At 45.7% G+C, this 25,333-nt stretch overlaps 1 protein-coding gene across 1 annotated transcript in view; it reads left to right on the forward strand.

The window, feature by feature from the left end:
- The window catches only part of LOC144719537 (uncharacterized), a 38,625-nt gene extending 17,209 nt beyond the window's left edge, over positions 1–21,416 (forward strand). Inside the window, exons 3-6 of the mRNA XM_078595549.1 lie at positions 1,712–2,989; positions 5,343–5,432; positions 7,017–7,070; positions 10,342–21,416. Of these exons, the coding sequence (XP_078451675.1) occupies positions 1,712–2,989; positions 5,343–5,432; positions 7,017–7,070; positions 10,342–11,069 (2,150 nt within the window). The 3' untranslated portion in view covers positions 11,070–21,416. The remainder of the gene's footprint in view (positions 1–1,711; positions 2,990–5,342; positions 5,433–7,016; positions 7,071–10,341) is intronic.
- The last annotated feature ends 3,917 nt before the right edge of the window (positions 21,417–25,333 follow it).

The raw sequence follows: 25,333 nt of genomic DNA on the forward strand, positions 1-25,333 counted from the left end.
TGCCAAGGGTCGGGAATAATGAGGGAGCAGCAAGTGCTGGGTAGATTATTACATGGCAGGATTGTGAGAGATGACAGTGAATTGGGGAGGCCTTGACCCTGACTGATGATGATATTCCATGGGTTGGAGCACTGGTTCAGTGGTTCACGGACTGCGCTATGAACCCGGCAACCTGATGTTTATCACTTGGAGACAACCCGGCATATTTGGTGCTATATCAAAACAAATCATTATTATTAACCTGTGTTCATTTCCCAGCCACAGCTAACATGAGTTGCTTATTAAATGCTGAATCAACCCACGCTAACCTGCCTGGTGAAGTATGGTTATAAAACCCCCATGACCGACAGGGCATGGGGAGCCCTTTATCCAGTAGTGGGTTGACAACGGGCTGAACAGATACATATATATTTATAATTCAATTGTGCTATCTGCATTATGTCCTGAGATGAAATTTGCAACTTTCATAGAAAGTGATGCATCACCCCACGTTAGAGAGCAGCTTCTGGTCTGACATCTCTTGAATTGTTTCTTATGGTGACTCGGTGCATATTATCACATACCTGCCTGAGAGCTATATTTGTCATGGTAATCAAACATGAAAGTTTTAGCTTTCATCAGCCAAATTAAGTAAAAAGCCAGATTTGATATGATGAATTTACTGCACTTAATCTGGTTTAGTTATGGATGGCTGAAATGTGGATTTGAACCTAGGATCTTAGTAGTGCTGGCTGTGTGCTCAATATTAGGCCTCTGACCTACCCAGGCACATTATGCAAATTAAAAAGATCAAACTCACGGTGTCATGGTGGCCAAAGCTGTTGATGTCACCACACCTCGTACGCTTTCTGCCTTCTGCCAGACTACACAGCTGTTGCTGCATAGTAGACACGCGACCTCTTAGATCAGCCCTAACAGGATCGCACCGTCTGGTCTTTCTCTTGGTCGCTGGACTCATCGAAACGACTCCATTGTCTGTCTCGGCAATCGGCTCTCCTCCATCCTTGACATATGTAGTACTCCGCTCAACCATTCTTTAATATATTCAAAGGCAAATTTGGGAGCTTCACAAACGGCTGGAAAGCAAGGTGGCACTACTGCAAGTGGACATTTGCGTTGGGCTGCCTTAAGTGAGAAAACCCATAATTTAATAATGAAAGTGGTGCTTTTTTAATTCTATTTGCACTTATACACCACTGCCACGCAATCCCATAGTGTTTAATTTAATTAAAACTGATTGTCAAATATTAATGAGTTGGATAATATTAACCTGGTCACCAGAGACTGCACGCTAAAAATATTATTTCTATTTGGATTTGCTCTAAATGTGGCCTGCACAGGCTTTGCAGATACGCTCAGAGATAAGCGCTTACTCAGTACACAGCCAAATTTCAAAGTCTTAGCTTTGTCGTAAGATAGAACCCTTGGATGACAAAAATCAATTAAGGCCACAGATGTGACTAACAGTGCCGTTCGCCAATGTCATGTATGGTGCTGCAGTTTGTACGAACATTTGCAAATGAAAATGCTTTTCTCAGCGTGTGGATGCTGAGCATAATCGAGGTGTCGAGTAATTTCTGCCAATTATAAGAAACACAAAGTAAAACTGAATGACCACAGTGTTGCCTGTGTGAAGAGCTGCCCTTGCTAACACGAGCGAACGAATGACGATAACCATGGTAATGACGATGGTGTATTCATGTTCCTACAGTCAACGCTGAGATGGACAACTCCTCCTCGCCATCACTGTCGCCAAAATACGAGCAAAAACCAGAGGACGACGACATTGAGAATAACAACGGGGAGGAGCTGGAAGTGGAGGAGGAGGAAGAGGAGGATGAAGAGGACGATGAGCAGCAGCAGAAGGCGGTGCACATGTTCCGCTCACGCCCCAAGATGCTCCCCTACAAGACGGTGTCGCGCTCCACCAACGAGCGCCCCTTCAAGTGCAAGGAGTCGCACTGCGGGAAGACCTTCGCCAGCAAGTACAAGTTGCGGCTGCATGCGCGCATCCACACGGGCGAGAAGCCCTACGTGTGCGACATTTGCAGCAAGGGCTTCACGCAGGGCTACTATCTGACGGTGCACAAGGCGACGCACAGTGGGCCGCCGCCTAAACCGTTCGTGTGCGACGTGTGCGACAAGACGTTCGCCAAGAAGCAAAAGCTCGTGCAGCACAAGCGGCAGCACACGGGCGAGCGGCCGTACGTGTGCGAGGTGTGCAAGAAGGGCTTCGTGTCATCCAACTACCTGATGGAGCACAAGGCGTGTCACTCGGACGTGAAGCGCTACGTCTGCGAGGTTTGCGGCAAGTCGTACAAGCACAAGCCTGCGCTGCGCGCGCACAAACGCCTGCACTCCGACAACAACCCATACATCTGCAAGGAGTGCGGAAACATCTACGCGCGCAACGCTCAGCTCGTGGCGCACCTGCGCTCGCACACGGGCGAACGGCCCTTCCAGTGCGAGCTGTGCGGCAAGGCGTTCATCCACCGCTGCTCGCTCACCATGCACCTCAAGCGCCACTCGGGCGAGCGCAACTTCGTGTGCACGGACTGCGGCATGGCGTTCCTCGACGCGTACACGCTCAATGAGCACCGGCGTATCCACACGGGCCAGAAGCCGTACGTGTGCGAGACGTGCGGCAAGGCGTTCCGTGTGCAGCAGTGCCTGCAGAAGCACCAGCGGCGACACTCGCGCAAGCGGCCCGCCATGCCCATGCCCGAGGCGACGCTGGAGTGCCCCGTGTGCGGCAAGACTTTCCGGCGCCTGTCGAACCTGCGGCTGCATGAGACGGTGCACTCGGGCAGCATGCCGCACTCGTGCGAGGTGTGCGGCAAGTCCTTCCTGCACCGCGCCTTCCTCAAGAAGCACGAGGAGATCCACGAGCGTGAGCGCGAGTACCGCTGCGGCGAGTGCGGCCTCATGTGCCTGGCGGCGGCAGCGCTCGCCGCGCACAGAGACACGCACAGCGCCCATCACCCCTTCGGTAGAGAGCACTCTGTGTGTGTCGGAGTCTCTGTGGTGGTTTGTGTGGATGAATGTGTTTGTGTGTGTGTTGCGGTAGTGTAGTGGTTTGCACACCACGTATGCGAACCTGGCGACCCAAGTTCGGTTCCCACTCACGTCCAACATCAGTGACGATTATCTGAACCGGTCCTGGGCCTCCCCTAGGTCAATTTATCGTAAAATGAGTAGTGTATACATCACCACTAGGGAGACTAAGGCGGCCGGGCGTGGTGCTGCCCACCCACCCCCTCATGCGCCGTGTCGGCCTTCAGGTGATCGTCAACGGCACTTTCCCCAACAGTATGTTAGGGCTATACAGGGGGTCTTTGTGTTGGTGTGGATGAGCATTTGTGTGTGTTGGTTTGGAGCGGTAGTGTAGTGGTGAGCGCACTGCGCTACATACCTGGCGACCCAAGTTCGATTCCTGCTCACGGCCAACGTCGGTGTTCAATATCTGAACTGATACTCGGCCTCCCTTAGGTCGACTCGGCCTAAAATGAGTACCTAGTGTGGTGTGTAAACATCCGCATGGGAGCGACAAAGGCGGCCGGGCGTGGTGCTGGCCAACACCCCCCATGAAGAAGCCAGGGCTTTCATTTGAGATTTGTGCGTTCTGGGTTACTGACCTGCTCACAATCGTTAAAGACCTTGATGTTAGTGAATAGGCCTGGGTGAAGCTGCATGGCCACGAGTTTTAAACATTTTCTGTTCACATTTGGGTGTGACTGAAATATGACTCCTATACTATTAAAAAAAATGTTTTTACTATTTCAAGAAGCCGTCCATGGCTGTTGTAATAGAATATCCATATGGTACAGATACATTGGGAGGCCGATCAATGACTAGGTCCAGTTAAAAAGATCTCCCTGTTGTTCAGCCATGGTTTGTATGCTGATGGCCTGGTAACAGCTTCTCACTGAGAAGGAGTTGGAGACTGCTGCTGAACCTGAAGCTTGGAACAAAGAGTTGAAGCGTGCCACTTTGTTGTCAAACCCTCCACCCCCTCAACTCTCCATGGGTAATGGGGTGGTTGGTGAGATGTATGTTGAAGGAATGAGCAAGAGACAGAGATGTATTCAGAAGAGATATAAAAACAGAAACAAGAGATGTGTTATGTATAAACTTAAAACCTCGGATTTCACCGCCGATACAATAATTTTTGTATTTTTTTTTCTTCAGCCACGTGGTAAACGCGTGGCAACATTCTTGTAATTCTTGCCAAACGTCAAGTCTCGTCTTTTCTGTTCATAAAAAGACTTCTATGAAGGTCAAATACAGATTAAAAACCCTGGGCAGATTGATAAGAGAACGAAGAGATTGAATGGAGGTGTATTCAGAAGGGATTGAAGATGTATGATGGAGATGTATTCAGAGGCGACACAAGGGAGAGAGATGTAGAGAGATAAAAACACATGAACACCACTGAACAGATGTCACATTGTTTGTATTGAGTAGTGTCTTCACCACCCAAACCCCATATCACATGACTCAGGCATGTTGAGCTGAATATCTTAATGATTTTACATTGTTGTGTGGGATAATTGAATTATTAGACTTAATATGAGTTAAACATTAATTTAAATTATTTATTTTGCTCCTCTTACTGTTCATTAAGAAACAAATATTGAAAAATAGACCAGATGGATACTGGCCGCATCCAAATTCCATACAAATTCCATCCAAATATTCTGTGCACCCTGAGCGTGTAGTTTATCTGAAGATTTGTCGGCGGGGTGTATGTATACATGTGTGTGCATATGTCTGAATGTGTGTAGCCGTAGTGTAGCGGTTAGCGCGCCGCGCTACGAACCTGGCAACCCGAGTTGATATCCGCTCACGGCCACCACCAGTGACAATTATCTGAACCGGTCCTGGGACTCCCCTAGGTCGACTCAGTCTCAAATTAGTACCTAATGCGGTGTGTAAACATCCCCTATGGGGAGATCAAGGTGGTTGAGCATGGTGCTGGCCACCCACCCCCTCGTGTACTGTGCTGGCCTTCATGGATGCTTGCTAACAGCACTTGCCCTTCCAGTCTGTTAAGGCTATACATGGGATCTTTGTCTTGTGTGTGTGTAGATATGTACGAGTGCGTGCATGTCATTTGTCCTATGGGATCATTCTTTGCTGTTGTATTTGCTTCACCAAATGTTACATCCTTACTCCAAAGGGATGGTGTTTGCAAAGGTGAAACTGAGTTGGGTTGAACCTGGATGGAAGTTTTTTTACATTTGCAACCTTATGATTGGGAGCCATGCTATGCCAGTCTGATCTGCATTTGTCCACAAACACGACCTAATTACACGTGTGTTTTTGTGTGGTCGTGTTTGCAGTTTCAGTCATGTCAGACCCCGAGTTAACAGATTTATTCCAAATGAAATCCGAGGAAGAAGGATTTGGCCTGGATCAGGCTCCAATGGAAGGTGAGTGAGTATGTGGTATCTGTGTTGGTGAGTGTGTGTAGGTATGGAGCGCGATTTGCGTTTTTAGTAAGGGTGTACTGATTTGTGCTTTTTATTATTCTGCCGAATAACAAATACTTTATGGGACCTCCTTTGCCAGTACCAAAATATACTAATAGGGTTTTTTCCCCTTTTTTCTGGCAACTGACACCTTTTGCAAGGAATCATGTTTACATTAACCACAATACTTTCAGTCAAATGTAAACAAAAAACAATACTTTGATAATTTAAGCATTGTCCTTGAAACTGATTGGTCCACACCAGAGACAGCTTTCTTTAGAGTCTAGTTTCATATGGTGTTCGACCAGATGACGCCAAAAGGCGTATAGTTCAAGAGTATTGTTTTTTGTTTGCATTTGACTGCAAGTATTGCGGTTAATGTAAACATGATTCCTTGCAAAAGGTGTCGGTTTTGTTGCCAGAAAAAAAGGGAAAAACCCTATTAACAAATATATTCTCTAGGTATTCGGAACTCAAAACCCAAAAGTTTTTTTGGTCATATTTTTTGTTTTTAATCACATCTTTCCCTCCCTCTTTATCTCGGTCTTCTCCTCTGTCTACAGTACTGCTGTCTCTAAGTGTATTTTGTCACGGGTCTCTCGGTTTCCCTCCGTCTTCCTGTCTCTCCGTTTCTTCCTCTCGTCCCGTCTTGCTCCATCGCTGTATCCTTTTTCCTCTCTGTATCTGTCTCTCTGTTGATCTGTCATTCCTCCTTTCTCTCGATCTCCCTGCGTATATTTTTTATCTCTCTCTCTTGATCCCTCCATGTTACTTTATGTTCCCCTCTCTCGCATGTCTCTATATCTTTTGTTCTCACTGTGTCCCCATCCCATGTGTGTGTGTCTCTGTCTCTCCCTCACCATGTGCGTGTGGCCGGGGCTATAATTGTTGCTGTCACAGCTATTGTCCCCGGTGGCTCCTTCCTTCCTGCCTGCACCCACCTCTGGCGTGGTGGTCACATGGTCTCCGGCAGCCCGCAGTTCTCAGCGCCGATGCTTTGATTTTCATTTGTTCTTCCTTCGATTCGGCAAATTAAAACGTGATTGTAGGCACGGCTTTATTCGCATGTCTGCATTCATGTGCCAGTGCGTAGATAGGTGTGTTTACTTGTAAGTTGTTTGTACACGTATTTGTGCGCGTGTGTTTGTTCGTGGGTTGCTGCAGTTTAGTCATTTGTGCCCAGTATTATATGAACTGGGAAACCAGAGTTTGATTTCTGGTCTCGGATAACATCGGTGACTAGTGACGTGTTATCTGAACCTATCATGGGCCCTCCCCTAGGTTAACCCGGTCTCCAATGAGTAAGTGGTGTCTTTTGTCATCATTATTAGCAATAGGAAGACAGAGGTGTGGACACAGTGCTGGACACCACCACTCTTGTTTGCCACTTGGGCTAATAGACGCTCACTAACGGCACTATATATATAGATTAAAAAAATAGGGGTAATCTTTGTGTCTACAGTTATGTGTGGATAGCTGGGTTTGATTTGAATGTGTCCTAATACATATCATCAATTGTCTATATGTGTGCATGCCATTTTTCAGAGGATGAAGACTTTGGCTTGGATCACGCAGACGGGGATGGGATACCTGATATGGGTGCGTCCAATACCTCTTCATTCGCTTTTATAAAAGCCACTTGTTTAAGGGCATAAATGTTCACTCTTGTATACAAGCCTTGTGTGTGGTACTCTCATATCCACTCAACGTCCTGTCCATCTTACTAGAATCTGCCAGCGATTGGCAATCCAAAAGGTTCAAGTCATAGTATCACGTTACACGCTTCCACATGTAATAACATTTGCCTCGTGTATTAAGCTCCCTGACCTTTTCAAAATGTATCCGCCTAATGGATAATTCATACAATGGTTCCTGCTGTCGAGGCGTGAACATCTGTAAAATGAGATGGAAATTTTCAGCACGTTTCCAACACCGTGACCAGATGTCACCATACATGATAGCATACACGCCACCTTGTGGCGAAAGAAAGAACAGAAGGAGAAAATATAACGAGCAGTAAACATTTAAACGTTTTAAAATTTCCATTGGCAGACAAGGCGAGGACAGGCCACTGGGGATACTAATCACTGCACATATTTGCTCTACATTAACTAAGTTAAATATAAACGGCACGCATGCAGAGAGCGCACACTACCCATGTGACGACCTGCTCAGAATGCACCGATTAATTTTTTTCCTCACAATGGGACATCAATTTTGATTTGAGAGCTCTTATGAGCTGGGAGTCTTATTAATTTGTTTAGCCATTTGTGGGTTACGGGCTAGCTTTTATTAATCATAGCACACTTGTCCACAGCCCTACCCTGTGTGTCTTACAAGTGCAGTTTATTGTTATTAATTATGTACGATAATGGAATAGGCAGCAATGGCGGAGCCAGGATTTTCAGGTAGGGAGGGCAACCCCTCCAGCAATTAAAAATGACAGGAGTTGTTAATAAGGACTTGTCCCTTGCTTTTTATTCGACGCGTGTGCGACGATGGCGCAGCCATCGATCGAGGGTCGAATTTGAACCGTGTGTAATCGGCATCGCGCTCGCTGAAGGTGAATGCCTTCAGGGAAGTCATATACGGTATACGCAACTGCTTACTTATTGCCAATTATGGACTAGGACTATTGTCCTATCATCTCATAGAGTCCCTGGCACATAATAATATGCTACACAGTGGCAGTGGGGTTCGCAAAATGCCGACTTATTACTAATTAACCCCAATGATCCGATCGAAATTGGAGATTTCGATCGGATCATTGGGGGGGCACGTGCCACCCCTCCCCCCCCCACTGGATCCGCCAGTGATAGGCAGGTGGGGCTGTGAGGGGCTTTTATGGTTATTGGAGTTGATGGTGATGATATTATCAAATTATTTACAAACTGTTGCTCACCTTATTTAATTGTAGACCCTTAATTTGAAAGTGTTTTTTTTTGTTTATGAGAAAAATTGTGGGAGTTGTGGTTGCCGAGAAATTACACTGCACAATTAGTTTACAGTGGATGTTTTTTTACATTACGGTCAGGCCACGACATACGCAAGAGTTATATTCTTGAAAATATGCGCAAAGGTAGAATTTGCGAATGTAGACGCTATGTTTATACGGGAACAGGTGGTTAGGTTCCCATGTCCGACTGAACTTACAGGAGAAAATTAAAATGCTTCATCGTGTGGTGGGTAATTGTCGGGCGTAATAGGCCGCCACCACTGCGATTAAACATGTACCACCAGTCAGGGCCCAACAGGGGGCAATAGCGGGTCCGGTCTGTACTTAGTAGGACTCGTGGGTCAGGCAACCTGGGGGGCGGTTAGGAACCAGAGGGGGACACCGCAGGCCCCCAGTGGGGGCTGGGGGATTACGCAACAATCTAGGTCCCTCCAGAAGCTTCCAGAGAGTGGGCGTGGCCAGGGGCGTCGTGACCCTGGGAGCCCCATAAAAGCCTGACCCCAGAGCAGCTCGAGTCAGTCAGCGTCAAGCCCAAGACCCAAGAGGTCGCCTGAAGATGGGGCCCTGGACCCCAAGCTACGCCGTCCTTCTAAGGGCCGGAGCTCAGTGAGGCCAGCGGTCAGTAGGCTCGGACCCTGAGGATCCCCGGACCCGACGTCCTTCTCAGGGCCGGGTCTGAGTGGGCCAGTGGGTCGGGTCAGCTTCCCCTAGGTCCCGTTAGCCGGAGGGCGAAGAGTGGTTGGTCCCAGTGGCTAGGGCACGTTAGCCCGGCGGCTGTACCTCCCTTAGGTTGTTGGGTAGAAGGGGTCATTACCCCTTCGTGTTAGGGACCTTCTGTGTTACTGTTAAATTAATGCGTGTTGCCTCCTAAGAGGACTCCGTCTCCATACAACCCACTACAATCGCATTAATCCTGTACTGTGCACATAAATAACAGCCATATACTTAATTAAATAGTACAAAAATAATACAAATTTATAACACAAACGATACAACAAAAAATACATAATACATTCCAGTGTACTGTAAATTTAGAAGTTTTATTTACCTTGGATGATAATGGGGGGGGTGTGATTATGATGCTACTTTGGCAGTCATCTGTGCACTTTCCGCCACACTTTCCCTAATTGCCTTCTAGTTTTTTTTATTCCTAAATCCAACCGTTGACTCGTTTACAATGTAATGGCGGCCAACACCAGACGCACAAGCAAGTCTTTCCATCGATTCCACTTTTATAGCTAAACTCGTTCATTTGTTTCTGCCTTTTGCTCTCACCTCCTCCACTCACTTGACGCTTAGATCCCATGATCGAAATAAAAAGGACCCACCACAACGAAGGCAAACGGAGTGCTAAAGGCAGCGGCACTTGAAGAGTAAAAAGCTTCAGCATGTTTATCACGGCACACAGGCCACAATCCGCTGCTGTATTTCGCGAGCACAGTACCCCCCTCCCCACCCCCCCCTCCTATGATGCAATGTTTTCAAATCGCGAATAGTCAAAGGAAAAAGGTGTGAAAGTTAACCTGGTATACGAATATTTAATCGAATTTCGTGAGAGAAAAAATTATTAATTAAGATATTTCACTGTATTTGTATTACAATCGCAGCAAGCCGGACTTTTCAGTTGGCTATCTGGGGTTTTATTGTATCGCTGGCCCAGGTAAAAGTTTTTTTCTTCGTCCTTTTCATTGTACGAGTCGATCTATAAGCGATTTCATCTGGTATCGTCTGCATTTCCATATAGCAACATTCAGAGTGAAACCACCAACCACTAACTCGCACACTTTGTCAGGCCCTCTTGATTAGCACGTAACTGGTCGAACAAAGGTTATTTTTCACCTACCTTGAGGTAGGAAGAGTCGCATTTCCACAATTCACTGATCCCACTAAATCCTGTTAATTTCTCCCTTGCAGACATGGCCGATCGGCGCTACCGCAAGTACTCGGGATCCTTTGTGCCGACAGACAGGCGTGCGATGACCCCTGTGAGGCGCGGCTCGATGGTCATGGACGACGGGCCCAACCTTTCTCCTGAGAAGCCTCCCAAGGCTGAGAAGGCGCACAAGTGCACAGAATGCGACCGTGCTTACGTGCATCTCTCCTCGCTTCTATCGCACAAGAAAAAGCACGAGCGCGCGGCTGAAGCCGCGGCAGCGGCGGCTGCGGCAGCTGCGACGGAGGAAGAGGAGACGCCCGCTGGCGACTCGGGAGCCGAAGCCCCAGGCTTCCGCTGCGAAGACTGCGGAAAGAGCTTCACGCGCGCCGCGTACCTGGCGAGCCACAGTCTGGAGCACGAGGCTGCGGCGGAGGAGGCCCGCTACCCATGCGAGGTGTGCGACAAGTCGTACTCGCGGCGCGACAACCTGCGGAAGCACCAGCGGATGCACGCGGCGCTGCACGGCTCGCCGCGGAAGGGCGGCCGCGGCGCAGGTTTCCTCGACAAGCTGTGCTTGAGCAACGCCGACGCGCCCAGCAGCCCGTCTTCACCGCAGCCGCCGTCGTCGCCGCTTTCGTTGCTGCCGCCGCCCCCACCGCCCCCGCCACCACCACCGCCAGAATTCGAGTGCGAGGTGTGCGGCCGCTCGTTTCGCCGCAAGTCGCGGCTGCGCAGTCACCAGAAGTTACACATGGCGGCGCTGTGATGTGTGCGTGCGCGCTTGATCTCTCCCAAGGTGACACGGAATACATGGGGAGAATCTCCTGTGAGGCTCGGAGTGGAAGCTTTTAGGAATTTACGAGTGTGACACAGTTTGGCTGCTGTGAGAGGAATTGGTGGTGGTGGTGGTGGATGCGAAAGGATGAAAATTGTGCATCGGTGGTTTAAGCCAGATCTGTTATCATTTTATGATGATCATGATAATGTGTTTAAGACATTCGGCTGCATAGATTTCTGGTGGTTCGGTTAGGTGGTACAGCCAGCAAGTTTATGCCCCATTGTCGTGGACGTTTTCAATGACAGGCGTAATGCGTGCGGTGGAGTTTGTTCTCTTGAATGCTTGAGTTGTTTTCCCCAAGCACTGCGGTTTCCTCCCACACACTAAATAACAAAGTACTTTTGAGCAGGAATTATCCAATTCCAAGCATCCTATAAAATAGTACTTTCAAACTTAGTGAGTCTTTTTGAGTAATGAATTTCTAATTCTGTGTTATTACGTTGCTCAAAAACCCACCACGCTCCTCCCATCATCTTTCATTACAAAATATACAAACGGTGCACTGTTGTGTGTGTGTTTGTGTACACACTTTGCGTTTGTGTTCGCATTTGTACACAAACACACGTATGTGCGTACACATACACCTGTAGAAACACTGGCACCCAACAGGGAGGGGACTGCATTGCTACGTTTATGATTTCCACAAAAAGTAAATCGAGTTAGTTGGTGAAACGCAGCATGCAATCTTGATAACTCAAAGATGATCATTTTGAAAGGAATGACAAAATCCTTTTATGTTCCTGTTATCATTTCACTTAGCTAGGTTTTACTATGAATTGTTAAACACTTCACCTTCATTATAAATTGTAATGAATTGCCATGTCACACATTTTGCAGGTAGCCGGATGTTATTTTCATTGTCGCGATGATTTAACACTGACCTGCCAATTATTTACCCTCACGGGAATTGCACACCAGTCGTGATGTTTTGTTGTGTGTGCACGTGTCTGTGTGTCTGTGTGTGCGTGCATGAGTGCATGTTTGTGGAAGTACGTGACTGCATAATTAGGGGATCATAGTTAAACCCAGCACCAATGTGTCACATTCCCATCCATCTGGATTAACTATCTTGACACGAAATGCATCAATTACTGGATTATTGATAGCCTGGGATGCTGCCACAGCGTAATGGTCAGTACAGGTAGTCCTCTATTTACGATGGAGATGCGTTACGACGACCCCATCGTAAGTCGAAAATATCGTAAGTCGAAGATGGCCTAGCCTACCCAGGAGTCTTAAAGAACGGTGATAATTTAGCAAAACAGAGCAATTTATCGTGGTAACCTTAAAATGAAATCGCTAAAGCTACGTATCATACATGCATTGAACGTATCGTAACGTATCATATTGTACTGTACTCACCAAGATTCTGTCCGTCGTCTGCATACTTGAACGATGTTAGGTTGTTTATGGCAATTTTGTCGAATCGCCATCATAACATCGAAATATCGTAAGTCGGACAATCATAACTCGGGGACTACCTGTACACAAGACTTGCAATCCAGATGTTGTCGGTTCGGTCCCCAGGTGTGACAATTGAAAGAGTGGGCAAATTTCCTTATCCTGGCACTAGCCTCTCCTACATTGACTCTGCCTTAAAAGTGAGGTACCACCTTGTTGTGCTATTCATCATCAGCACTGGGGAGACAATAGTGGCTGGGGCATACGTGATGCAGGTCATACTGCTCATCCGTGTACTGTGCCAGCCTTGAGAGGTGCTTGCGAATATTATTTGCCCTGACCAGACTATGTAGGTCAGAAGGGGGGTGGCGTGTGTGTGTGTGTGGGATGAGTGCGATTGATAATTTACCCACTGGAAAGTATGAGAATGTTATGCTGTTAATTGTATTATTAGTGCATGCGTGGGTGTTTTGATGCTGATTAGCAGGTGCATGTGTGACTTGCCCAAGAATGATTCACTTGAGTGTGGTCTCAATGTTAATGTCAAGGTTAGGCATCAATTTTACTTGTGAATTCTGTGGGCCATGGGAAAACTGAAACTCAATTTGCCAGGGGCACACGTGGATGCTCCCTCTTACTAACCGTGATTAGATCTGGCTGCTCTTTCATGCAGCTTGCAAAGTATTGTGGGTATTTCCCAGGATACCCTGCAACCTAAACGCCTGTCAACTCGGCAGGCATCTGTAACACTGGCGAAAATACGTCATTCTAATCGGCATCTGATGCAATTATCAAGATTGCACGTGTCGTTTTCACACCCTAGTAAGGTTAGCGACTGGGACGACATACATCAGCCATGCAATTCGGCGTGGAAGTGAAAAGTCAACCTAAGTGCCATGCCGATCAGTGCTATGGATTATAAATGTGTTATAAGTGGTTTCTATTTGTTATGGAGTCCCATGTGTGGTGTGCTTGATTCTCATAACGTCTTAACTGAGGGGCAATGTCCCTTTTGTTGATTGGCACCATCTCGTGACAGCAAATCTGTCGCTTGCGTGTGGCTCGCTATTGCCAAAGGAATAGCTGGCTCAGGCAAAGAGATGTGATCGTGTATGCATACTTACAGCGTATAGTTTGTGTGTTTTTATGTATGTATGTGTATTTACTGTATATGTATGCATGTGTGTACTGTATATGCATTATTTATACTGTATATACACATTGTACGTGTGTAGAAATGTGTATATATGTACATTATACATATATATTTACAATATATGTGTGTGTGCATATATAGTTGATGCACAGTATTTGCTTCACGCATGGGTACACGTGCCCACATTTTCATCCCCTTTCAGAAATGCGTGAAAGCTCTTTCGGTAGCACAATGGGATCACATGTTTGTTACCATTGTTTCTGCTCAAACATGAGCAGTTTAGAGGTAGAGTGGGGTGACCTAATACTGGTGCCCTGGGAAGTAGTTTCCCCACGGGATGGGCATGAAGCAGCTGCCCACTGAGGCTGAGGACTTCCATCACTAAACGTGGGGATGGAGTGGTGTTTCCCAGGCTGGTCCGGCCATTCACTTAGCTGGTGATCCGCAGAGGCGGATTCAGCAATTCATGGATGAAATGAAAAATAATTAATCAGAATTTTGGCTGATCATGTTTGTCAAATGTAAAAAAAGTGTACTTTTTTCTCTATCTGGCCTCATTTCTGATGTTTAAGATTGCAGTATTTTTTGTGAGTTAATTGCGACGGATTATTCGATGACGTTTACGTGTAAACTGCGTTACGCTCGCAGGTAGGTCGGAGGACGTTGTAACTTGAAAATGGTTTGGGTGGCAGTGTGGGCAGCGAGTCCTGAGTTGAACCAGACCTCCCTGCGCTTTGTGATGCGTTTGAGTGCATTTCGTGGATAATAATAACGACGCTCCAATGAAACAACCGTTAAGCCACAATGCATTGTGGGAGAGAAACACAATACACTGCATGCACACTTTGGCATGCACGCACAAAAAAGTTACATTGTCTTTTCCACTTGATATTTTTATTAACTTTTATACTTTTAACTTTTGGTAATTTTTGTCCGTCCAAGCAAAGGTCCATTTGTTTATCTGTAAGGTTTTTTTTTATTTCTTTTGTGTGTACGAGTGCGTGCATTGACAGTCAAGAATGAGCAAGGCGCTAGCGCGAGCCTCGTGCTTTGTCAATGAGTCAATGGATTATGTCTAAGTAACCTTCCCCACCATGGTGGAGTGTAGCGTGAACTCATATACACTTTAATCTTAATTTTTGGAGCTTTCGTGACTGCAGGAATTATTCATTGGTTCTTTCGTGACTTAACCGAAAGAACCAAAGAATCATATACACTTTGCATGTGAAGTTAGTCATGTTTTGGCTAAAAGGAGGTCAGGATGGTATTGTCACTACAACCCCAACAGCACCGCCACCATAACTACTAATACCACCTTCTCCAGTTTCATGTACTGTACCTTAACACTAATGGGGAACTTAACGCTAATTCTAGATTTGAAGTTTTCGTGACTGCAATGATCTATACTCTTTGGTGCTTTCTTTAACGCTAACCCTATTCATAACTTTAGCTCTAAACCCAGCCTAACACTAACTGTAGCCAACTATGACCCTCACCTTATCCCGTTGCAATGTAATCCTTAACCTAACTTTACTCTGTCTTTAATTCAGATTCTGTCTCCACTTTAACATTTCCTAAACACTCAATTTAACCCTCATCGTAACATTATCGTATTCGGAAAATGTTGCTCAGATCGTTATCAGGAACAGCAAATTCCTCAACTATGCTTTTGCTTTGGGACGAAAGAGAACTTCCTCCTTGTCCACAAAACATGTGAACGTACGAACCTGTGTATGTTTGCATCACACATCGATGTCACCAATGAATACCCCCTTCTCTGGAATGAGCGCGGTCAAGCGTGGTGACGCTATAAACTCTACAAACATTGGTCAAACACTGAGAAGACTTGCATTGGGGAGGAGCGAGACAGTTGCGTGGCATAACACACTAAACATCCAAACGCTATTCCTGACCCTGAGCCAACCAGCAGTGAGTATTATCCCACTCACTGCCCCTAACCCTGGCCAACCAGACGTCAATAATAGCCCTCTCCAAGAACCGTGCGCCTTTTGGCGTCATCTGGTCCAACCCATGTGAGACTAGGCTCTAAGGAAAGCTGTCTCGGGTGTGGACCAATCAACTTCAAGGACAGTGCACATTATCAGAGTTATGATTTTTGTTTGCATTATGACTGCAGGTATTGTGGTCTATGTAAACATGACTCCTTGTAAAAAAGGTGTCAGTTTTGTTGCCAGATAAAAGGGTAAAAAAACAATTATAACCGTGGTTTTCTCTCGCATGCAATTTTATGTACTCATTGAGGAATTGGACTAACATTTCACCGTGGGACCCTCCCAAGGAATCATGTGACGCAGTGTGCCTTCACTGGATACCATTTCCGAGTATAAAAGTCCCTGTTTTCCCATGTTGGAAAACAACACCCAATTTAAACAACAATTGCTGTTCTGCAGAGGTGTTTAAAGACATTGCAGGTATACATAGAGAGAGGTGCTGTAGTTTTCCACGTCAGCTACGAGAATTGGCTTGGTTCTGTACGAGGGTCGCTGCAGACTTCGTCGTCTGCCAATTTCGTCACAGGTATGGAAATGTGCACTGGAGATTTGGTGCTTGTTCCACCTGGCTGCTGATGCTGCTGCTGCTGCTGTTGTTGTCCAGTGTTGTAGTAAAGTGTTGCTGTATTGAGGGCTGCACTCATGGAAGACACTTAACTTGGCAGTGATTGGAGAACGACTGACGGCGGTACTTGCCCCACCCCTTGTTTTGGTTTAACTTATTTGAGCAATACCTTTAATGACGTGGTGTTACAAATGATGACTCGATGTGAAAGCCAAGACTGTGTTCGTGTCGGATTTTAGCTTTCGATTTGGTCGCAAAGAGACTTTGCCCGCAATTTCAGTCCCGCAATAACAACTTTATATAAGGAATGGGGACAAATTTAGATTAGGAACGGAGGGGATGATTCAAACGACGACATTGCGAACCTGTCGGTGACACTTGCATTTCAATGCCCAAATAGTACCACAGTTAGTGATGCTTGCACACAAATATTTACACCACCCATGCATGTCGTGTGTGCATCTTGAAGTTAAACTGAGCGACTTTAGTACATACAGTTTTGTTTTGGGCTCGCAACTTTTTTTTGTTAAACTTTGTTGCTTATGTTTTGCAACAAACCTGTGCACACTATTAAAACTATATTAGCCAATTAGTGAATGTATGTAACTAATTACAAAAGCTATGTTAGACCTGGACCCCACCTCTCTTATCTCGATAACCCCAACCTAAACAACCTACTCAATCTTGGCAGGAGAACAGGATGAGAAATTGCAGCCGACATGCGTTATGAAAACTCAAAATTGTTAGCAGTTGTGGAACAAAAAACATTAAATTTAACTTGCCATGTATTATTTGCATCGTCGCGTGTATCGGTTGACTTGCTAAAGATCGATGAAGGTAGCTTTGATTTTGACATTCATTATGAAGTATTAGCAGAGCCTTTCCACTGAATTTGCAGCCCGATTCCGTTTGTTGGACTGGCATTGGCCCTTGACAGAAATTTCAAATCTGTTTGATCCCAAAATCGGTGTCAGCATTGTGTCGTATGCCATGCAGATATATTTAGAACTTATTTTAATCTTGACACATATCTCATCCAAATCAACATTACTTTCACGGTGCTCCAGTCCTGTGTGAAATGGAGCAACATGGATATAATTCCTTTTGAAAGTGATGTTATTCCATAAGTTGTTGTATGACTTAACTTTGCCATGATGGATTCATTTATAAACTGAGAATACCAAATATCAGATTGTAGAGTCTATCCATGTCCATTTGCGAGTCTGTTGTTAAATCAAGGGGAGTAATGTGCATAAATTACTGACGATGCATAGTCGGACACTCCATGTCACACCACTGATCCCCATCTCAGCCCACTTGTGTGTCAGAGCCATGAGACACATTAACATCTTTCCTAAGCTCCATTTGCTAGTGAAGAGTCTTATTGTGTTCCAGGAAAGGACCCCAGACGATACCAAAACGACTTGCCAAGTCGCATCGGTGGGCTTCTGTTGTGCAACTTTGGACATTATTCTTTGATGTTGTGACTACCTACATTGAAAAATATAGCAGGCATTCGGCATGTGGTGAACCACTCTTTATAAAGGATCAAGGATAAAACCCATGCCGAGTCTTGTGTACCTCCGCTCTACCTTCTTAGTCTATGGTAGGGAGACCAGCAAAGTGTTTTTGAAATTGGGTGTCCTAATCACATTTTTATTTCGTAATGCCGCTATTGAAAAATGCAGCGCGTTTAAGTTATTTGGCCAAAAATTTTCAATGTCAGCTATTCAATAAGAGCAACCTGACCTGATTTTCGATGTTATCAGGTATTGTTTACGTATCTAAATTGCAACGCCGGACAGTGTTACCACATCGGAGCTCTTGCTTTCAGATGCTCTTTTTCGTTCATTTATTAAAATATAGGTGTAACAGAGGGTATTTTAATTTTTTCAAAGGGGATATTCCACAGGGATATTTACTAGGCTGGAAAAAATACTCTGATTGGTGCAAACCGGGCTCAAGAGCAACCAAACTTAGCATTGTTTAGTGATGTTTTTCCTCAGAATTCACGAGACAATCTTGTAAATCAGCAATAATGAAAACTTGGAAAAGATTAGCAGCTTATGCCAAATGTGCACAGTGCTGTTCTTTATTTAAGTTTTAAATTCGATTAATTCAGAAAATCAATTTATCGTTTGTAAAAGCTATGAAAAGTGTCAAGTTGTCCTTAATTGGCACTGCTAATCTCCGTGTATAGCACAGAGTCAGTGGTGTATACTGTATTGCAAATTCCTATGGCAGGGATCAGTCGATACGAATACGACTTGACTTCGCCCAAAGTGGGGTACACATTCCAGCAACCCCAGTGAGGCGGTAAGAATACAACCGAGTTAACTCCAGACTGAGATTCGAACTCGTAAACTTGGAACTGTAAAGTGGTGTCGTCGTCCACGTTTCACCGTTTTATCGTCTTGCTTTAATTCCTGATTTGCTGACACTGTTTCGTGGATCCGGTGTGCGTGCTAGTATCGAGACAATGCTGGGGTACGGACCACTTTGGTAGTCCCAGGAGGGACAGGTGGAACTTACCTGGCTGTGGTCACAAACCAGAACAATTTCAAGATGCAGGCAGAAAATTAAACGACACCACTGAAATTACCTCCCCGTTTGCTTTCCAAGGTCATGCCCAGATGAGTTTTGCAACCAAATCTCCCATGCTTATGGAACCAACTGGGAGGTGTAAAACAATACCAGTGATGCAAGTAACACCCATGGTGGGAAACCGATATCAATTTTCAAAACTATATGATCGACCCCTATCGAATATGATTGTGTGGTCACAAGCCCAAATCCCAGTTTAACATTAGTATAAATAAATGTTTAGTCAATGTTTTGTGTGTGTGTGTCGGTAGGTATTGGACGAGCTTGTTAATGTAAACTTTTAACGATGACCGTGTGCGTGTGGCTGCCTGTCGCAGTCTGCTGAATGCACCTACACGAGCTGCTAAGCCGTGGGGCTTTGCTGTGGCCCTGTCTCAGCGTGCTCGTTTCGTTAGGTTGCTGAATAACTTGTCTCAATTTGTACAACTCAGCGTGTAAACGCCACTGCCCTCTTAAGACATCCGGTTTGGGTTTCATGTCGAAAGTGAGCAACGGGGTCCTCTGGACCTTGTCCGCCTCTAAGCCGAGGTGTTGGAGCCCTCGTCAGTAACGATGAAGTGAAGGTATGCTTCTACTGTGTATATAGCGTGTAGTGTGCGCAGCGCTGAGACGCTCGCAGGACGTCAAGGATGTTAGCTGAAATATAAACGTGTACCCCGATATGCTCAACGTTATTTATTTTAAACACTTTTTTTAAAACTGACCACTGCCGTGTGCTCGTTACGAGTGTGCTTGTTACGAGCACACTCGACTAGTTTCTCGAACACCACAATTAAGAGTCCTTGTCAAGGAAACTCACATGGGCGTCTTGGCTTTGACACCCCCCCCCCCCCCCCATGGTTTGTTCCGATAAAAGATGTAGCATGGAATTTAAAATGTGCTTGCCAATGGGCGGATAGTCCTGGGAGATACCCGCAAATGTCGTATGCAAATGCTGGCATGTAATGATTCGGTTCGAATAAAAAGTCGATTCTTACACTTACAATCTATATATCGATTTGTCCACTTACAATTTGTTCTGACAAAATAATCTAGCTATAAAGTAATATGATATTACATTTCTGCCAGTGAAGTGAACAAAACTATACAAACAAGAAAGAAAAAAACGTTTAAAAAAACCAATGCGAATAAAATGAAAACAATACAAAACATAAATTATTGAATGACATCGCCATCCTAAATTTGTAACAATTGAATCAGGCGCAGGGTGGAAATGTGAATTGTTACATGCCTATGTAATACCCACCACACAAATATAGATACAAGCATTGCGATTCTGGAATTGTTTTTGCTATAATGCCCTTATCAATACTGCTGTTTAACATTGCCGGGTTATTCCAGTATTGCAATACATGGGGAGTGGTTGTATCACAAGATATTGCCCAATGTAGGCAATAGTTGCTATTGTGCTATACAGAGGTGTTGCTTGGTACCATATTCATTATGTTTTAATCTGGATTGTCATTGTGAAAGCAACATTTGGTGGGAATTGTGCATACGATAGAATGTACGTTTACCTCTGCACAAGAACATTTCAAGTGAGCCTGTAAGTACTGTGGATCGATGTGGCTGAGTTCATTTGCAAATACCTGTAATGCAGTGGCTTAGGCGTTGGTGAATCATGCAGAGATGGAGCAATAATGTGTGCTTGGCTCCTGCCTGCAGGACATTAGGTGCTTGTCAGGGGCAATGAAGCAAGTAGGTTTCTGGATCATGTACATGACAATTGGAGTGTTACCCCAGTATGTGCATACATTTTCTTTGGGCACTCCATTTTCCTCCCACACGAAGCAAGAATACAGTGCTGGCGAAATGCACGAGCAAGCGGACATCTCCATGTCTGTCTTCAACCTCCTTTGAAATCTATATTATGACAGCGGCCCAGAAACATGCATTGACATTAAGACGTTGGCAATGTCCATGCCATGTCGCATTAACACTGGTTCATAGGGTCATGTGTTGTAATCTATGTAACAAGAAAACAATGAACCTTGTTAAATTAAGTTGCATGTTGGGGAATCCCAGCCCTTGGGAATCTGATGGCATGTTACCAAGGGTAGCCTGTATGGAATCCAATAGCATTTAGCCAGGCCTAGGTGTATGCAATCCGATTGCATGTAAACAAGGATAACCATGTGGACTCCGTCATCATGCCCTCAACAAATGCAGCTGCAACTCAATATGGATTGTAGCAAGAGTGTAGCTGCTGAGCATAATAACATGGGATCAGATACAATGGGGTATTTTTATTGTTTATTTTAGTAAATGCTACTTATTTGCATCACATTTTGCGAAGGTTCTCCTGCTTCAGTCCGTGTATAAACTGAGACTTGACCAGACTACATTCGCGGTATTGTGTAACACATATTCACCTACTGGAAAAAATGCTGAAATGTACATTGTAATTATATTTAAAGTTCTTAGTAGCCAGTATGAAACGTATGACCGTACCATGTTAAGACGTAATCTTTAAAGTATTGTATCTATACAGGTAGAGTTGTAATTGGAATAGTTGAAATAAAACCAGTTTAATAACCTTTTGTGACTTGAATCTTTTGCTTATGTGTGTGCATGTGTGCTGGTGTTTGTGTCCACTCGCGCAGTGGTTCGCACACTGCTATGGATCAGGGGACGGACCTGGGTTTAATTCCCGGCTATGGAAAACGTCATTTGCAAGGTGACTGGGCGTGATTTGCTGGCCGTATACCGTGCCAGCCTTTGTGGGTGCTCACAAACACCACTTTCCCCAGAACCTATACTCAAACTTATTGTATTGCACCATCTCCTCAGTGGATGTTCTCTTAGATGCCTTCCATTCTTTGGCTGCCACTCACTCCATTAAATGGGGTTGCACGGTGGCTAGGAGATGTTAACTACCTCGCCTGGTATACAGGAGGCCGTGGGTTCGATCCCGACCCTGACGCCTGCTGTATATTTGGAGTTTGCATGTTCTTCCCGTGGTCACATGTATTTATCCCCAGCTCCTCCGGTTTCTCTCCACATTTAGAATCAACGTGCATTTATAGTATTTGGCTGCTTTAAATTTCCACCTGATAAGCCCCTTCGTTGAGCTATCATTTGTGGCCACGTCGCCTTACGAAAAAGAGCTACAGTATATGGCTAGGTGGGCCTTACCTGGTAAAATAAAAAAACCTATGATAATTGTTTTTTTACCCTTTTATCTGCCAACAAAACTGACCTTTTTTTACAAGGAGTCATGTTTACATTGACCACAATACCTGCGGTCGGAATGCAAACAAAAAACACAACTCTGATAATGTATGCACTGTCCTTGAAATTGATTGGTCCACACCCGAGACAGCTTTTCTTAGAGCCTAGTCTCACATGGTGTTGGACCAGATGACGCAAAAAAAAACCTACTCTTACTCCCCACCCACTCACTATCCCATGCCCTATCCAACCTGGTGGATGCGTCCGGGCTCGCGGCTCAGCACCTGCTTCAGGAGGTAGCCACGGCGCTGCAGTTCTCGGCCCGGGTACTCGGCCACGATGTACTTCCTGATGGCCACCACGTGCTCAAGAGACCCGCACGTTAAGCACACGCAGTCACTGCACGCATAGTATGCGTGGAGGTACCATGCACCCTGACTACACACACACAGAGCAAAGACATGCATATACAGCGGCAATGCATGCACATTGGTCGCTTCTGGGCAGGCTCTCCTTGCACGAGCTCGGAGAGTGGCATCCCTGCAGCGCAGCAGGTCCTTGGCCACCGAAGTCCCCAGCCCGTGATGTTCTATGCCAGAAACCGTTGACGAACGCCCCAATCGTTCTGCTGGTTTATATAGTGAGCATATTACCACCAGGGCAGAGCTATGACTCGCATCACTTTCCAGACTTCCCCTGGACTGACAGATTCTGCCATTCGACAGCTGATTAAAGTGGCAAGCGAGCCACCGTGTTGGCTCGGTCATGACTCGGCAGTGGTCGAATGTGTGGCAAGAAGGTTGTGTGGAATGAGCGCGACTCGTTATAACATATTCGTTTAGCAACCGGAAGCATGGGGATCCGGACGCCGTTGGACTTCGAGCAACATCATCACCACCATCATCACCACCATCAACTACCACCATCACCACCACCATCACCACCACCACCACAATCCATGAGCAGGTGCTCACTGCACGTTTTGTCATGTGTTTCCACTTTCTTCTTTCTTGTGTCAACATGCTCAAGTCGTGCACATTTCTAGAACCAATTATAATTGGCTAGCTTGACTACCCGGCTTCGCCCGGGACTTGGATCTGCTCCTGTCTTCACTCCTCCAAAGGAGGAATGGGGCGAGATTCATTCTGCTTATGAACAAACAATCGAGTGGATAACATTCCTGTCAACCCTTTATCGGTGTGTAATCGAGGACTTCCAGGACGACTCTTGAATGGTGCTTCTTTATTACCTGAACCGCCGCTTCCATCTCCGGGTTATTTTCCTTTTATCAAATGCCATGGACGAGGCGTCCTCTCTGTCCCACCGTCGAGGTTCGCCACTTTCTCTCTGATCCCGCCACTGGCTGGCGGCGTGCCGGGGAGAAGAGGCGAGCTCCGCTGGGCGATCTGCCACGTGGTCGATGGTGAGGAGAGGTGAGGAGAGGATGAGCAGCGACGCAGTCCGGACCAAGGCTTCCCACACCGACCGCAAGTCCTCCCCTGCCTCTGCTTATATTCCTCCTGGGCGGAGCTATGCTAGGCTCCGCCTCTAGCCACGCCCCTCGTGGAACCTTCCCGATGGTTCCCGAACATCTTCTCCGACTCTGCCCATCACCTTTGGCCCAGATGTTATCCCTGCTTAGGATTGGATGCCAATTACCCGATCGTGCCCGTACAGTTACCCCCTGGCACCCACTAGATGGCGCTCTCTCATTACAGGTGCATACCTTATTACAGACCAATTTAGACCTTATTGGTCACCCCCGTGCCCTTATAAATCTCAATGTTCATCCTACAAAATCCCATCACAAGCGAGAAACACAAATAGACAAAAACAGTTTTATTTATTGTTGCTGGTATTGAAATGGCTGTACGCCGTATGGACCTGAAACTCAATTTCCCCGTACAAGAATACGGGTAAACCATACAGGTTGACAGGTATGGGATAACATTTAAAATCACATATTATAATTTGCTGTTATCCATACGAAATAAGTAGAAAAAATACTTAATCGAAGCACCTATAATGTTTTTGTATCGTTTGTTGTTGAAACGTTCCGAGCTGCACCGACTTGACATATGTGAAAAAGAGCTGCATTACTCCAGGATAAATAAAGATTCTGATTCTATCACACGCACACAGTCATTCACATGCATACTGTTAAGCATACAAAACACTAAATCACATACAGTCGTATATATTAACACTTGCATATATTAATTCAAACGCATAATGTTTCACTCGAGTGGTAACAGTCACACGCGGGCACAGATGCCACCTCTGACGTTGATGGGGATACACAAAGTGAACACCTGCTAAGTCATTCCATTCCAGTTGTATTCCCGCTCATGGGCAACATCAGTTTGAAAAAAGAGCTTTATAGCTCATCAGATTCGTCATACAGTCTCAAACACATTCCTGCGGAGGGAGCTGGTAGGAACGTTGGGTTGCTCGGTCAATGGCCAGGGTCAACGGCGGCGTGGTGTATTCCGCAAATATGCCCGACTGTGAGGGCGGGCACAAGCCGGCGTGAGTAGGTTAAACGTTGAGTTTTATAAGGGCACCACGGGGTGACCAGCCCCTCCCCATCCAGCCCCACCCCTCCCACCCCCCACCCAGCCCCACCCAGCCCCTCCCCACCCAGCCCCTCCTTCCCCACCCAGCCCCTCCCTGCCCGACGGACGGACAGACGGACACAATAATCTCCTGTGGGCTGGTGTAACCAGGAGGTTCCTACCAGTACAATTGTTTGTGTTTCTCCCTTGTGATGGGACGTTGTAGGATGAACGTTGAGATTTATAAAGGCACGAGGTGACCAATAAGGTCTGAATTGGTCTGTACAGGTAGGCCTCGGCAAGGTAAGGTAAAAGTTAAACGGAAAAAAAAAAACAAGAGAAACGTTACCCTACCTTTTACCTTACCACAATACAATCGCGCTACCCTACCTTTTACCCTTTAGCAGGTAAGGTAAAAGGTAAAAAAGAACGGACCTACCTTTACCTTACCTTATACCCTTATCCCATACAAATTTCGCGAGTACAGGGTAATTACTGGGGTAAAAAACATGGAAATGTATTTTTAACGATAAATGCTAGTTAGAGCGCTTTATTCATTTTTCGATTTAAAGCTTTCGTGACTGCAGGGATTCATCTACTTGGTTCTTTCGGTAAAGTCACGTAGAATGGAAATAATAAAATAATAAAAATAAAACATAATAAAATAATTCTCACGACGTTTCGGCCACAACGCAAGCAGCCGTCCTCAGATGAAGACCAGGTCTGTC

Source organism: Lampetra planeri, chromosome 6 (assembly GCF_965212315.1).
Source record: "Lampetra planeri chromosome 6, kcLamPlan1.2.h2, whole genome shotgun sequence".
Lineage (NCBI taxonomy): Eukaryota > Metazoa > Chordata > Hyperoartia > Petromyzontiformes > Petromyzontidae > Lampetra > Lampetra planeri.